Source organism: Recurvomyces mirabilis (genome assembly GCF_035927965.1).
Source record: "Recurvomyces mirabilis strain CCFEE 5264 chromosome Unknown scaffold_16, whole genome shotgun sequence".
NCBI classification, from domain to species: domain Eukaryota; kingdom Fungi; phylum Ascomycota; class Dothideomycetes; order Mycosphaerellales; family Teratosphaeriaceae; genus Recurvomyces; species Recurvomyces mirabilis.
Genome location: NW_027041950.1, coordinates 355,324 through 370,874, shown reverse-complemented (window position 1 = coordinate 370,874; position 15,551 = coordinate 355,324). Strand labels below are relative to the sequence as shown.

The following is a 15,551-nucleotide window of genomic DNA, read 5'->3' as shown; positions in this document are numbered from 1 at the left end:
GTCGTTAATGGCTAAGCTTGAGGGCGCCAATATGAGATTGGGAAATCAATATGCCTACGGTAGACTGGAGACGGACGTACGCACGCTAGCCAGAAGTTGTCTATGGTATTTCAGCGCAGGACAGGGCCTTAAGGCGTCTCGAAGGTACATGAACGAGATACGAAACAGAATGAGAACCTCTATAGTGCAACCTCAAGATTGGATTCTGGAACTCATTGTCTAGTTGTGACAAGGGCGAGAATGCGCGTACGTAGCTCTATAATCGAGATTGTAGAACGACATCACATTGAGGACCTTGCATTGAATTCCTATGCGCAGGTGCTGCGAGGCTCTCCGATCAAATGTCCATGGCACGAGCAATCTCTGCTCCGAAAGCTGCCACCAGTAACATAAAAGCACGATCTGCAGGCTTGCCGAGTACCTTTCGCAATCACAACGTTTGGAACTATGGGTATTAAATCTAGTTTTCGTCGAGATGCATAAATCCTCATCTCGATAGGTAGCAGAGCGAGGGCGCACATGGTAAAAAAGTAGTATACAACAGAGCGGCCGCATAAGCTAGATAACCGGCAAACGAGACCAGCTTGCCGGACTCAAGGAGACGCACGACAGGTTTGGCGTCCTCAAGCAACCTGATCCATATCCCCATACTCTTCTCCCACCGCCGCCTCCTCCTCCTGCCCAACAACATCCAACTCCAGCTCCCCCTCGACCAACTCCCCAATAAAACCCTCCCCCACCACCGCCTCCTCAACAGCATTCTTCCTCTTCCACACCCTCGTCCACCTCACCCCCCACCTCTTCACCAGCTCCTCCTCTGCCTCCCCACCCTCGAACCTCTCCACCATCTCATCCTGCGCCCCAGCCGCCACACCCGTTACCGCATCCTCAATAGCGGCGAAAAGATCCCTCATGCCCTCCCTCTCCCTCGGCAGCGCCTCATCAATTTGTTGACGCTGGGAGTAAGGTAAAGTCATATTATTCCTTTCCCGCACGACCTGACGGACACGATTCGTGACTTTGAACATGGTGAGGAACACCAGCTCATAAGTCCGAAGGTTCGCGAGAGCACGCCCACGATCCATGTGGTCTTGGAGTGCCCATTGGATTACGGACATGGGTGTGACGATGGTGTAGTTCAGGAGTTTGTCGACGAGATTCACCGCTGTGCCTGGGTGATCGGCCCAGAAGTTCATAACAGAGGTGATGATTTGACGGCGCGCGGCTTCGGATTGTGGGCCGACGGCTAGTAGGCGGTCTTTGCAGCGGTCGATGGTGGAAAGGACGTGCGATAAGCTCTTCGAACCGATGGAGAGGATGGACGTCATATAGATGTCCATAATCGGGACCAGTGGATCTTCGATACCGTGAGCGAGGGCCTGATCGCGGACGATGTCCAATACAGTCTGGACATCGGCCTCCGGAGCTTTCTTCTTCAGCATAGTCAAGACCTCGCGGCCTTCTTTGGCGTAAGGTGTGTTCTCGTCATCGTACTTGAATTTTGGGACCTCGTTCTCTTTGCTCGTGGGGATGAGAGGGTGGTAGTCTTCGGGCAGCGTATCGCGGACGCGTTTGGCGAAGGAGAGTTGGATTTCTTTCTCCAGTGTGCCGAGTATGAAGGCCTTCTTGGGTGTGAGGTCGGAGAGAGTCAGCTCGGGGATCCTATTGTTATGTTAGTAGCTGACAGGTTTGGAGCATAAATCATCACGACATACCACTCAGCCCACTTCCATCTGAACTCGAAATTACTCAGATGATGAGCGAACCAATCCATGAAACGATACCCGAGCTCCATATCCATGGTATCCACACTGCGGAACAGGAACCTGATCGCACGACCAAGACTAGGTGCGACAGCACCTGGAGAGATCTTGCAGGACTCTGTGATCAGGGAATGGTAGTAGACTAGTCGATGCTCAGGGGTGGGTAGCTGAAAGACCTGTGAGAAGATGGCATCGATAGCGACGTCCTCGGGTTTCCATGTCGGCTTGCCCGCTGCCTGTATGTCGCGCAGCTTGTCGAAGGCGGTAGAGCGTTTAACGAAAGTGTCTGGTGCCCAATAGCAGTCTATCTCGTTCAGGAAGCGAGCCGTGGCGTTGCGGTTGAAGTCGAGGATGTTGATTGTGTCAACGATGGCGTCGCGCACGATACAGCTGGCGATGTTGGTGGTTGGTGGCACGGACTCGACCTCCTGGTCGGCGTAGAGGGAGAAGTACAGATCCGGGAACAGTGCTCGTGGGCCGGTATTGACAGTCGCTGGCACTATGATGCCTGGGAAAGTGTGCTTGGTAGGTGTTTTGGTCTCGCCGTTGCCATTCGCTTCGATCTCGAGGTCGCCGTCGCCATTAGCTTTGACGGGCTTCAGTGTGGGGTCGTAAACACGCGGGATACATTTCAGAGGCCAGCCATTTGCCTCTTCTTCCTGGAGCTGACGCTGCAGCATGGAGATGGTGCTTGCGCAAGGCATCGCCTTCTCATCTTGGGCATTATTGTCCGGGTAAGGATCGACAAGCGGCTCGATCGGGCTCTGCGTGGACGCCACAATGTCCGTGCGACTGAGTAGGTCACTCACAGTCTGTCGTAAGGTCTCGTCGTTGTTGGCGGCTAGCAGGTATGGGACGGTAAGCAAGATGACCTTGATCAACTCTAGACCGAGTGTATCGTCCTGCGAAGCCGTCTGCAGATCCACCGCACGATCGAACAACTGATCCAAGATCGGCGAGATTGCATCCTCCTCATACAGTGGGCTCAAACATGCCAGAAACCTCAGGACAAGCTTGAATTCCCTCCACTGCCCAGCCTCCAAATACTCCTGCAGGCGCGGCACAGTCTTCGCAATAGCATCCCTGGCAACCTCGGCATTTTCTGCATTGGCATACAGCACTACTGCGGCCACAAAGGGGATCTTAAAGGGCTGTTCGACGATGAGCTTGAGTGCGACGGTGGCGAAGATGTCCTTCACATATTCGTCCTCATAGTTGTCGGCTGTGAGCTTGGCGAGGTTCTGCGCCACTTCGTGTGGGAGACGGAGGGGGTCTTCGGCGATCTCGAGGAGGCCTTTGCGGATGCGCGTTCCTGGTGGTGCATCACCTCGAGGGCGGTGATTGGGGTAGCCTTGGTCGAAGTCGTCGTCCTCTGTTTATTACAACTGTTAGTCACGGAGCATTACTTGCTGGCATGATTGCAAGTGTTCGCACCTCTTCCACGTTTGCGCTTGTTGAAGCCTCCTGATCTCCTGTCATTGCGGTAGCCACCACCTCTACCACCGCCTCCTCCTCCATAATCGCGGCGTGAATCTGTGTCTGCCATTATCGCGATCTCGTCCACAAGCAGCTTGCTATTGTGTTGTTCGATCACAGGCTATGCTGTCAACCAAACAGTTGAACGAATTGAAGCTTGGTCGCGTTGCAGAGCGGACTTTCGCGAGCCTCCGCCGAAGCTTCATTGCCTCACTTTCTATTGTGTACCTGAATCGTTACATTAACCACCGCTTCTTCAGTATCCACCACACTACACACTACACGGTGCACCTATACATCGCAGAGCCTACAAACCAATCGCAACCATGCCAGCGATCCGCAGTGCCCGCGGCAAAAAGGCTCCTCCAGAAGGCTTCGACGACATTGAAGACACCCTCCTCGAATTCTCCAACAAAATGAAAGATGCCGAGAATGCGAGCCACGAGGGCAAAAAAAAGCACGAGATGCAGTGGCCCATCTTCCAGATCACGCATCAGCGTATGTACTGCCCAGGTTGAAATACACAGCCTAGCAAAGCACAAAGCACACAAATGTGTTATTGGATGCCGGTCGTGATTATAATTATACTGGCGTCGGACTGCCCGCCTCAAGGGCCGCAAAGGTGAGAGCAGTCATCTCTTTGACCTGAGCGGACTGCGCGGGTGTAGTGGGTTGAGTACTGACTTTCTATGGTATGGGCAGGTTCGAGATATATCTACGATCTCTATTACGAGAAGGAAGCCATCGACAAGAAGCTCTACGATTGGCTGCTGAAGAACGGGTATGCCGACGCGAATCTGATTGCGAAGTGGAAGAAGCAGGGGTATGAGAAGGTGAGCATTTGTGCCGAGGTTTGAAGGTGTGTTGTGTGATGGGACTGATTCTTGATCTAGCTGTGTTGTTTACGCTGCATCCAAACCAAGGAGACCAACTTCAATAGCACATGTATTTGCCGTGTGCCGCGACAGCAATTGAAGGAGGATCAGGAGATTGAGTGTGTTAGCTGCGGGTGTCGGGGATGTTCGAGTGGCGACTGAGTGGTGTGTGAGCTCACAGTCTGAACCATGAGATCGACGGTGTTCGTTCACTCGGCGAGAGAATACAGATCTACGTGCTAGCTAGACAGTAAATGCCTTGCAAACGTACTATGGGATGAGTTTTGATTAATGGTATTCCAATAAGCTTGCTATATGACAACCCTAGACGGCCATGTTCTTAGTATCTGAGTACCTCCAACCTCCATGGTCTGTAGGTAACTATTCCGTATCGTTCTGCAGCACAATCAACGTGCCTTATATGAATGTACGCTGTTTAGTGAATAGTGAAAGTGACTCGTGACCAAAGTCCTGAGCCTCAACCTCAGGCGATAACGCTCGGACCCACAGGCGCGGACAAGTTGCTCACAGTGAGTTAGGCGATGATACGCCTTGTTACAAAGAGGTCGCCGAGGCTCTACACCATTGAACGCCGGCTCTATTACGCGACTGGACGCGCTGAGACGTGCGCGGCCACATTTGGTACGCCTTTTACGATATACACGACTATCTCTCCCACCCACCCAAATCGCGACATAGCCTGGTGACTACGACCACCAACGAGCCTCCTGCGCGCAGCTGGACCCGAAGCTTGGCGTTCACAAGCAGCTTTGCGCCGGACATTGTAAACCACAATTGTCCCCAAGCTCGCATTACATGCCGAGAGGATACCATAACTCGGAGTAGTTGTGCGCGTGGTCTGGGAAGGTCGGTGCCTGGAGTCACGTGAAAGGTGGTCAAGAGCAGGCCGGCCCATCATCACACACACAAGTCAAGATGGCCGCGGTACAACCAGCTCAAGGCATTCCTCAGCAGCAGCAGGGGGCGAATGTCAACAATGGCGCACAGAATGCCAATGGGATCCTGCCGCCTGGCATGACCAAGGAGCAGGTGCAGGTCCTGTACAAGAAATACCAGGCGATGAAGGCGAGTGGAGTGTCTGAGACCGACCCGGAACTCATGAAAGCGCGGGCTGTGCTGCAGTCGATACAACAGCGTACGGAAGTGGTCAAGAGGCAGCAGGCTTGGCGTCAACAACAGCTGAAGCAGCAGCAACAGGCGGCTCTTCAAGCACAGAATGCTAGTATGAATGCGGCATCGCAGCAAGGTACCAACGCCACGCCGACGACCGAGACCGACCAGACCGTCTCGGCACAAGCAAATGGTGCCTCTGGGGTCACGAACGGCCAAGAGCATACCGTTGCTGCGACACCTGTGCAAGCTGATGGCTCGAGCGAGGCCCCCTTCAACAAGGATCAGATCAGGACTCTCAAGGCTCAGATGCAAGCTTTCGGCCACTTGCAGAAGAACATGCCTATCCCCCAAAACGTCCAGGACATGATCTTTCAGTCAAAACAGGATCAGAAGCCTGTAAGCCCGGGCGCAGCTGTTGCTGCTGCTGGGAAGGTACTTGACGATGTAGCCAAGGGAAAGGCGACTACGAATCTCATGCCCGATGGCAAGCCTCGCCACCGTTTCGAGACTTTCACCGACCCGCACTCTCTCATGGTCAAGCATATAAGCTATGCGGATCATACGCACCGTCCATATCGATCTATCATCCCAAGCTTCATGCCTATCGGTGTTGATCCAGAGCGTGTTCGCGAGGAGCGTGAGAACATCGTCTACAACCGCGTACTAGCACGGAGGAACGAGCTCGGGAAGATGAGCGCTAACATGGGTGCGTGGGATGTCACCAAGTCTGATGTGCCACAGGACAACGCGAACCTCAAGCTGAGGGCACTCATCGAGTACAAGATGCTAGCTCTCCTTCCCAAGCAGCGCGAGCTGCGGCAGAAAGTTGGCAAGGAGATGATGAACTCAGACAACCTCTCCATGACTGCCAACCGAGCAATGTACCGACGTGTCAAGAAGCAGTCTCTTCGTGAAGCGCGTGTGACCGAGAAGCTTGAGAAGCAACAACGTGATGCAGCCGAGAACAAGGAGAAGAAGAAGCACAACGATTTTGTCAATTCTATCGTGCGCCACGCAGAAGACATGCGTAATGCAGCCCAGCAACATCGCGCTCGGAACCTCAAGCTTGGTCGTCTCATGGTGCAGACACACGCCAACATCGAGAAAGAAGAGCAGAAGCGGATCGAGCGCACAGCCAAGCAGCGTCTCCAAGCTCTCAAGGCCAACGATGAAGAGACTTACCTCAAATTGCTTGGTCAAGCTAAGGATAGTCGTATCTCGCACTTGCTCAAGCAGACTGATGGTTTCTTGAACCAGCTCGCCACCTCCGTCAAGGAGCAGCAGAGGTCGATGTCGCGGCGGTTTGGTGCTGCCGAAGCGCCCGAGGAGCCAGAGGAAGAGGACCCGGAACCGGACTCAGAAGATGAGAGCAAGCCGAAAGTCGATTACTACGAGGTCGCTCACAAGATCAAGGAAGAGGTGCACGTGCAGTCCTCGAATCTGGTTGGCGGTATGCTGAAGGAGTACCAAGTCAAGGGTCTGCAGTGGATGATTTCGCTGTACAACAACAATCTGAATGGTATCTTGGCCGATGAAATGGGTTTGGGCAAGACAATTCAGACCATCTCCCTCATCACGTACCTCATCGAGAAGAAGCGACAACATGGTCCTTACTTGGTAATCGTGCCGCTCTCTACTCTCACGAACTGGAACAGCGAATTCGAGAAGTGGGCTCCCAGTGTGCAGCGGATCGTGTACAAGGGTCCTCCAAATCAGCGCAAGAACTTCGCGCAGCAGATTCGATACGGCAACTTCCAGGTCCTCCTCACGACATACGAGTTCATCATCAAGGATCGCCCAATTCTTAGCAAGATCAAGTGGCTGCACATGATTGTGGACGAAGGTCATCGTATGAAGAACGCCGGTTCGAAGTTGTCAAGCACGATAACGCAGTACTACCACACACGCTATCGCCTTATCTTGACTGGTACACCTCTCCAGAACAACCTACCGGAGCTGTGGGCGCTGCTCAATTTCGTACTACCCAACATCTTCAAGTCCGTCAAGTCTTTCGACGAGTGGTTCAACACTCCGTTCGCAAACACTGGTAACCAAGACTCGATGTCGCTGTCGGAAGAAGAGTCGCTGCTCGTCATCAGGCGTCTTCACAAAGTTCTGCGGCCTTTCTTGCTCCGTCGCCTGAAGAAGGACGTCGAGAAGGATCTTCCAGACAAGCAGGAACGTGTCGTCAAATGCAACTTCTCCGCTCTGCAGAAGAAGCTGTACCAGCAATTGCTCACACACAACAGGATGTTCGTATCCGACAAGGATGGCAAGAAAGCTGGCATGCGCGGTCTTTCCAACATGCTCATGCAATTGCGCAAACTCTGTAACCACCCCTTCGTTTTTGAGGAAGTAGAGGACCAGATGAACCCTGCGAGACTGACCAACGATCTCATCTGGCGTACGGCTGGCAAGTTCGAGCTTCTTGATCGTGTGCTACCGAAGTTCCAGGCTACCGGTCACAGAGTGCTTATGTTCTTTCAGATGACGCAAATCATGAATATCATGGAGGACTATATGCGTTTCCGTGGAATGACATATCTTCGTCTTGATGGTTCGACCAAGGCAGATGATCGGTCTGAGCTGCTGAAGGAGTTCAACAAGCCTGATTCGCCTTACTTCTGCTTCTTGCTTTCGACTCGTGCTGGTGGGTTAGGCTTGAATCTGCAGTCGGCCGATACTGTCATCATCTACGACTCCGACTGGAATCCGCATCAAGATCTACAGGCTCAGGATCGTGCCCATCGTATTGGTCAGAAGAATGAGGTGCGGATCCTGCGACTCATCAGCTCCAACTCCGTTGAAGAGAAGATCCTCGAGCGGGCACAGTACAAGCTCGATATGGACGGCAAGGTCATCCAGGCTGGTAAATTCGATAACAAGTCTACGAACGAGGAGCGTGATGAGATGTTGCGTGTTATGCTTGAGACCGCAGAGGCGGCCGAGGCATTCGAGCAGGATGAGATGGATGACGACGACCTCAATCTGATTATGGCGCGTAGCGATGGGGAGCTCGAGCTTTTCGCACAGATGGACGCGGATCGTACGGCGAACCAGCGATACGGACCTGACAAGAAATTACCTCGTTTACTTGGCGAGAGTGAGCTGCCGGACATTTACATGCAAGAAGATAATCCTGTTGAGGAGAAGGAGGACAAGTTCAACTTTGGTCGTGGTGCGCGCGAGCGCACGAAGGTCAAGTATGATGATGGTCTTACTGAGGAACAGTGGCTTGATGCCGTCGATGCGGACGACGACACTATTGAGGATGCGACCAAGCGGAAACAAGATCGTATTGCCCGGCGTGCAGCGAAGAAGGAGTCCAGACTGCGTGGCGAGTTCGATCTGGGTGATTCGCCTCCTGCTTCGCGAGACAGTTCCGAGGAGCCGGCACCCAAGAAGCGTGGGCGGAAACCTGCCAAGGCGCCGGAGAAACGCAAGGCGGACGAGGCATCGCTCGATGGCGTCGAGGCACCGCCGAAGAAACGTGGGCGCCAGTCCAAGGTCGCGGAGACGTTGAGCAGGCAGGAGCGCGACACGATCCAGAAGATCATGGACAGTGTGCACGACGCTCTGCAAGATCTCGAGGTCACATCGGAGGATCCTGATGTTCCGCCTCGAGGCATCATCGATCCTTTCTTGGATTTGCCGCCTAGAGCAAGCTATCCGGATTACTACCAACTCATCGTTAAGCCGATCGCGATGAAGCAGATTGAGAAGAAGATCAATCAGAAGCAGTATCAGAGTCTACGGGAATTCAGGCAGGATATCGGCCTGCTCTGCAATAATTGTCGGCAGTATAATGAGGATGGGAGTGTGCTTTATAATGATGCTCATATGATTGAGGTAAGCCAAGCCAACAAAATGAAATCAAAGACTACGGTATATTGACTTCTGCCACAGCGCGCCTGCCTCGACAAACTTCGCGAGGAAACCGCCGCACACCCCGGACTCCAAGACTTTGACGAAGCAAGCGTGGATGGTACTTCGACGCGCCCGATCTCGAGCGTCAGTACGCCGCAGCCGCCGCAGAAGTCGGGCTTCAAGCTTAAGCTTAATGGGCGAGGTGCGAATGGTCATAGTTCGAGGGGCGGCACGGAGAGTCTGGTGCCCAGTGATGAAGAGTAGAGTTCTAGCAGCCAGGAGTCTATCTTTGATGATATCGACTGTGACCCAAAGGATCACCGCTGAGGTTAGTGCGGGTTGGGGGCAAGAGGTCGCGGAGTAAGGTGCATTATTTGCGGGTAAGGGTTCTTTCGTGCAAGAGATGTATTACGACGAGGATTACAGGAAATCGGGGATGAGGAGTCCGTGGTGCGCAGGCGTTCTACAGTCTGCTTGACCACTTCTTCGTGTCTATTGGAACTCTTGCTGTAAGAGTAGAAGCTAGCGTAGCAGCATTATCATATCCACATCCACATCCACATCCACATCCACCCCGACTCACGTCTACCCACCCTCTAGAACAACACACCCTTAGTACTAGGTACCTCGCCCTCCCTCCCCACAACAGGACTACACGCCATCCTTAACGCCACGGCCAAAGCCTTGAACGCACTCTCCGCCCGATGATGATCATTGTCCCCGCGCAAACAGTCCACATGCATCGTAATCCCCGCGCCCTGCGCAAAGCTCTGCAGACAATGCGGGATCATCTCGCAGCTCAGATCGCCCAGTTTCTCCCTCTTCAAACCCAAGTCTACTACGCTGAACGGTCGGTTCGACAAATCTACCACTGCCCTGCTGAGAGCTTCGTCCAGAGGACAATAAGCGTACCCGAACCTCGCCAAGCCGGAAATCGTCCCCAACGCAGTCTTGAGCGCTTGTCCGAGAGCGATGAAGGTATCTTCAGCCGTATGATGGTCATCTATATGCAAATCGCCACGGGTGCGAAGGTGGAGAGACCAGCCGCTGTGTTTTGCCAGGGCGTGCAACATATGGTCTAGAAAACCTATCCCGGTGTCTACGCTTATTTGCTGGGATTTGGATTGTTGTGAGGCGTGGTCTTTCTCGTTAGATGAGGCTTCGCTGTTCGAGCCTTCGGTGGTTTGGAGGGGGCCGCCGTCTATGCAGAGGGAGAGGTCGATTTTGGTCTCGTTGGTGTCTCGTTTTATGGCTGCTGTGCGGGTGCGTTTCTCGGAGGCCATGGTGGATGAAATGATGGGTCAGGTGCTTCGATATCTGTGTTGGAGGTACTGATCTGCTTTGTAGCTGGATATATATTTATCGTCTGTTGTGGTAAGTGCTGTAGACGATGACCCAATGGCAGCTCCATCGCATAAATGTTCGGGCTACTGCATGACGTTCACTAGCGTGGAAGGTTAAATATTCTTCGAAGACGAGTATTTGTCCAAACCACTCTTGAGACCATACCAGTCCGACCAGTCAACAAACCACGCAAAATTAGATCATGGCGCAAGAAACTGTGGATGAGCCCATGGAAGATGCTCCTGCAGGCGCCGAAGCCAACGATGCCGACTTCGTCTACGAGAAGCAGAGATTGAGAGTGGTATGCGCCACAATTGAACGGCCGAGTAGAACGTCCATATGCTGAGTACTTGCAGCTTCCTGGTAGTTCCGACACAGCAGCCTCGTTTGCTTTCGAAAGGGAAGACCACACTCTAGGCAATGCACTACGATATATGATCATGAAGAAGTATCCAGACATCAAGTGGCCGGCTCGTCTATTCACTAACATCACGGCAGCCCTGAAGTGGAATTCTGCGGCTACTCAATACCTCATCCATCCGAAGCCGTCATGAACTTGCGCATACAGACGTGGGGTACGTCTGCAGTTCCTAGTATGGCTCAGAGGCCAGGAGACTAACGTGCTGTCCAGACGGTGCCAATGTCAACGATGTCCTACGCAAAGGCCTTGACGACCTGGCAGACCTCTGCGATGTGGTTGAGGACAAGTTCACAGCAGCACGAGATGAGTTCAATGCCACACATCCTGATCGTACCACGGATAAACGATGAGGCGAAGGCTGGACGTTGAAGGTTTTGTTTTGTGCTTGCTGAGATGCTATATTTACAGAAGTACAGTGCACAAAAGCATGAGCTTAGTTTCGGCCCTGAAGGTACATATTAGCGATGGCGTTTTGGGAAGGGAGGGTGAGGTAGATGCCGAGGGTCATGTACATACCTCAAGGAAACCTTGTATAAAAGTCTTAGGCAACGCCGCCTTCGGATCCTCCTCTGATCGAAAGTACTTGAGCACATGTGTGAGTTGTTTCCAGAAATTGAGCGTTTCCTGTCAAGCCATCGTATCAGTCCTGTCCCATCGTCACACCTGCGCCAACCACCACAGCTTTAGGTCCTGCTGTCTGTTGCCCTCTACCCATTAAACGTACCTGAAACTCCTGATGACTGTTAAACAACAACACATCCACCGTCTTCAACTGCGAAACATATCGATGCCGCTCAAACTCCTGCCGTATCTTGGTTCGGATCGCGGAAACGGGCATGTTGAGGGAGTACATCTGTTGGACTTCGGGTGCCTGTGTAGTCCCTCAGAATCAGCTTACACTTCCCGCTCTATCCCACATCCCCTCGTTCCATCTCTTTTTACTACTCAGTCTAACTCGGTGCGTACATACCGATCGTACCCAATCCCGATAGGACTTGATCACTCGCTTGTGAGCATCGTTCCAGTTGACGGCTATGTGTGTGGTCAGTATAAGCCTGGGCTTAGCGGTTGTGGAGACATACATGAACGCGTTCTCTGCGCGAGATAGGTAGGGTTAATCACCATGGTCGTAGTGCTGGTCTTCGCGACCAATGGCCAATTGCTCTATCACTGATGTTCAAGTGAATGCCAAATGTGGAGTGCCCGAGCTTGAATGGGTGACTCAGCCAGTATCACGTGATGAGCCCATCTTGAGGCATTCAGATGCCGATTCATAGGCTTGGTAGACGGGAAAGTACATGTTGATCATGATGACATGCTTTCCATTCGTGGGATATCTAAACACAGCTAATCGTGACCAAGCCTCACGGGCCACTTTTGCATGCTCCACGCCCAGGCGACACTTTTACTAAAAGTACTTTCGTGCTCCTCGTCCCAGGCAGAGAACAGCAACCCAAGCTTCTGCTGTGTTGCCTTACGCCATTGCATCCCATGCATGAGAGAGCTCCCATGCTCATTAGCTGAACGGCTGCCCAGTCTCCATGTTACCCAGTTCGCCGGTTCTTCGTGAGAGCATCAGCTCCCCAGTATGAGCATGGCCGGTAGGTTCATACCCATCAGAATAGACATCTACGTGTCCAGGCCAGCGCGCACCTTTGAGTAAATTGCACTCGTCGAAATCTAGCTTCATCATGCTTCGAGTATGAGGGACTCGCGCCAAAGACGCCAGGCCCATCAGCGCCGCGCTTGTGAGGTAAGTTGAGAAGAACATCGCTGCGTTACTTCATGATGTATGACTCGTTTTTGAGCTTGCGTAAATGCTGGTAAGTCATCTCAGCAGATACCTCAATCCAAACGAGCCATCATCTGATCGCGTGTCAAAGGCGTCAGATTGTCGATATCGAGTCCCTTGGAGACCAAGATCGGTCGAATGTGGGCTGGGACCAGCTTCTCATTCAGCTGGGGTGCGATCGACAGCTCGTGATGAGTGAAGTCGAAGAGGACCGGGAGATCTCTTGACGCACCGCTCGAGTGGCGAGAGTCGGGCAGGCGGGTGCTTGGGTCACGAATCTCGTCGAAGAATGGATGTACCATGGCCTCCACCGCGGACAAGCGAGAGGTAGGAGTGTACTCAAGCAATCTTGCGATCAGATCAATAGCGTTGGCATCGGCCTTACGGAATACCTGTATAGTGTCAGTAGATGGTTCACAGGCTCACATCAAGCGAGAAGAGTATACCTTGCTGAACGGATGCGGCTTGATCTGTGGGAACTTGTGCTCCATGTAGTTCGGGTTCATGGTGCGGATCTGGTCACGGGTCGGCGTGCCAAGGACTTTGATGATCTCGACAAGCTGATCAATGCCGGACTCTCCAGGAAACAGAGGTTGACCGAGCATCAACTCAGCCATGACGCAGCCAGTGGACCAGACATCTGTCAAATGTTAAACTAGCTCCTCAGAAGTGCTTGAATTTGTGCATACCAATTTTCGTCGTATAGTTAGTAGCGCCGAAAATGAGCTCCGGAGCACGGTAGTACCGCGAGCAGATATAAGACACATTCGGCTCGTTCTCCACCAGAATCTTCGCGCTACCGAAATCGCACAGCTTCAGGACGCCGGTTGCTGGGTCGAGGAGGAGATTTTGGGGTTTGATATCCCTGTGGCAGATGCCCTGTGAGTGAATGTAGGCGAGCGAGCGAAACAGCTGGTAGATGTACAGCTTGACTTCGAGAATCGGCATGGTCGTCTTCAGCTTGTTGAAGTGTCGGGAGGCACGGTATACGGTTTCCGGCACGTATTCCAGCACCAGGTTCAAATACACCTCATCTTTCTGTACTTCCATCAGAGCTGTTTGCACACCCATAAGGTTATCGAGTTCTCTAACCCTGTCTCCATTGCTGTAATAGAACGCTTTCAATTCCACGATGTTCGGGTGACGGACGATGCGCATGATTTGCAGTTCGCGGTTCTAAGAGGTATTGTCAGCATATTGCCAGTGACTGCAAAGGTGTGCCACCTCACCTTGAAGCGCTTGTCTTGCAAAACACGCTTGATGGCCGCATCTTCTCCCGACGGCGAGAGCTTGGTCTGGAACACCACGCCAAAGGACCCATTGCCCACAATCTTGCACTGAGTGTATTGCATCTCCTTTGTCTCTCCTGTCAGGCCATCTTGGACTTTCTCGCGTATCACCTCTGCATGTCATGGTCAGCTCACTTCCTCACACCTCACTCCACAGCTGCCATTGGAGTGTCTTACCGCCCATGCGTAGGCCCGAAAAGGCTGAAGGCCTGTTCTGCGACATCATGCGCTCTTGACGTCAAAACACGCGCTCTTGCGGCAGACTAGTGAGGGAGTTGTGATTAGTTATTGTGTCCACCGTGGTGTAGACGTCGAGGTGATGAAGTGAATCCGTGGCGGGCAGCAGTCCGGTAGTCCAGAGCGGTCCAGCAGCAAAAGGTTGATGTTGCTGATATGAAGTTGGGGATGTTTGTTCGACCAGGTGGTGGAGAAGGTCTAGTGACTAAAACTGATGTCGGGGGCAGGTGCGACTGCTGAGTCTGGAGGCAGGTGCGCCAGGTGTTGGAGAGGCAGGAGCGATGTTGACAAGCTGATATGAGGCTGAGAGACAACTTTCGACCAATCAACACTGTCCACGAGACTGACGTGATGAGGTATGGTCTTGCTCGAGGGATCTAATACGATTGTCGCAAAGCACTTCGTCCTCGTCTGGGAATGGGTATGAGGAGGGTATGCCGTCGACCACCCCGCGCCTAGCAGATTTAGGTACGTACAATTTGGTCCGTGCCCTTGCTCTTTTTGAAACCTAAGTGTCTGATGAGGTTTGACAGATGGAAAATACTCATACACGCAACTCGAGGAATATCAACGCGAGTCAAGAAAGTCGCAAGCAGAAATGCTGAGCACGAAGTCCGCGACAGTCATTCCATACTGTGACGTCTACCGAGCAGAGTAATACCCGGCTCTCGACATCTAATATTACGACTCCGCAGACGATGGCTTGGACCCACTCAGTAGCAGGATCAGATCACGAGAGCACTGGTGCCGCTGGGGGGAATACAGAGGTCTTGGCGGAGGGTAATCACAATTTCCAGGGCAAGAGCAAAGCATTGAAACACCACAAACGTCTGCCGCTGATGCGAAGTCTCCTTGAAATCGTTGAGATGCAGTCCTTCACGTGCTCGTGTGCCCACGCCCTGCCCGCATGATTTTGCATGTCATGCGGGCAAGCAGAGCCTACCTTAGTCGAGCTAGCGTCGTACATCCAACGAATGCCCATGAGCTTGTCGGTAAGCTCACAAGAGACCGCATCCGAGCAATACCGCGTGCCTACGCATAAGGAAGTGGCACAACACAAAACGTGCTCAGCCATCCTCCATCCATGTGCTTGTGTCGCATACTCTACGCTTGATCGCATAGACTGCCGCTCCGCGCCTCTCGGCAGCCGCTCCAATGCAATGCACAAAATAAAGGCTTGACGCTAGAGGGCCGCGTCCTCCAGACTGCCCAAACGCCCCCTCCGCAGCCTGCAAAAGCGGCCACCACGGCGAGAGCTTCGTCCAGTTAGCATAAGCTAAGCACGTCTCGAAAAGTCGCGCCGCATGTATCCCTGGTCCAGATGACGATTCGAGCTGCCAGATCTCGCCAACT

The 15,551-nt window shown here is 52.9% G+C and overlaps 6 protein-coding genes across 6 annotated transcripts; 3 read left to right on the top strand and 3 right to left on the bottom strand.

Annotated features, from left to right (window-relative positions):
* Positions 1 to 623: 623 nt before the first annotated feature.
* cbc1 (Nuclear cap-binding protein subunit 1) lies at positions 624 to 3,309 on the bottom strand (the record flags this gene model as incomplete). The annotated part of the gene is made up of 3 exons (XM_064839102.1): positions 624 to 1,662; positions 1,716 to 3,135; positions 3,198 to 3,309. 3 exons carry the CDS (start codon positions 3,307 to 3,309, stop codon positions 624 to 626), a joined length of 2,571 nt encoding a protein of 856 aa, XP_064693350.1.
* A 256-nt stretch (positions 3,310 to 3,565) lies between these two features.
* On the top strand, positions 3,566 to 4,096 carry BUD31 (Component of the SF3b subcomplex of the U2 snRNP; the record flags this gene model as incomplete). Its single annotated transcript, XM_064839101.1, has 2 exons — positions 3,566 to 3,737; positions 3,942 to 4,096. The coding sequence occupies 2 exons, from the start codon at positions 3,566 to 3,568 to the stop codon at positions 4,094 to 4,096; spliced, it is 327 nt and encodes a 108-aa protein (XP_064693349.1).
* Positions 4,097 to 5,050: 954 nt separating this feature from the next.
* On the top strand, positions 5,051 to 9,379 carry SNF2 (transcriptional regulator; the record flags this gene model as incomplete). The annotated part of the gene is made up of 2 exons (XM_064839100.1): positions 5,051 to 9,097; positions 9,155 to 9,379. 2 exons carry the CDS (start codon positions 5,051 to 5,053, stop codon positions 9,377 to 9,379), a joined length of 4,272 nt encoding a protein of 1,423 aa, XP_064693348.1.
* A 1,282-nt stretch (positions 9,380 to 10,661) lies between these two features.
* Positions 10,662 to 11,230, top strand: RPC19 (RNA polymerase subunit AC19; the record flags this gene model as incomplete). Its single annotated transcript, XM_064839099.1, has 4 exons — positions 10,662 to 10,760; positions 10,816 to 10,907; positions 10,958 to 11,034; positions 11,091 to 11,230. 4 exons carry the CDS (start codon positions 10,662 to 10,664, stop codon positions 11,228 to 11,230), a joined length of 408 nt encoding a protein of 135 aa, XP_064693347.1.
* Positions 11,231 to 11,313: 83 nt separating this feature from the next.
* Positions 11,314 to 12,005, bottom strand: LTS14_006402 (uncharacterized protein; the record flags this gene model as incomplete). The annotated part of the gene is made up of 5 exons (XM_064839098.1): positions 11,314 to 11,325; positions 11,397 to 11,504; positions 11,605 to 11,751; positions 11,851 to 11,912; positions 11,963 to 12,005. The coding sequence occupies 5 exons, from the start codon at positions 12,003 to 12,005 to the stop codon at positions 11,314 to 11,316; spliced, it is 372 nt and encodes a 123-aa protein (XP_064693346.1).
* A 720-nt stretch (positions 12,006 to 12,725) lies between these two features.
* gsk3 (glycogen synthase kinase 3) lies at positions 12,726 to 14,184 on the bottom strand (the record flags this gene model as incomplete). Its single annotated transcript, XM_064839097.1, has 6 exons — positions 12,726 to 13,064; positions 13,119 to 13,312; positions 13,362 to 13,710; positions 13,765 to 13,848; positions 13,902 to 14,074; positions 14,139 to 14,184. 6 exons carry the CDS (start codon positions 14,182 to 14,184, stop codon positions 12,726 to 12,728), a joined length of 1,185 nt encoding a protein of 394 aa, XP_064693345.1.
* Positions 14,185 to 15,551: the final 1,367 nt, after the last annotated feature.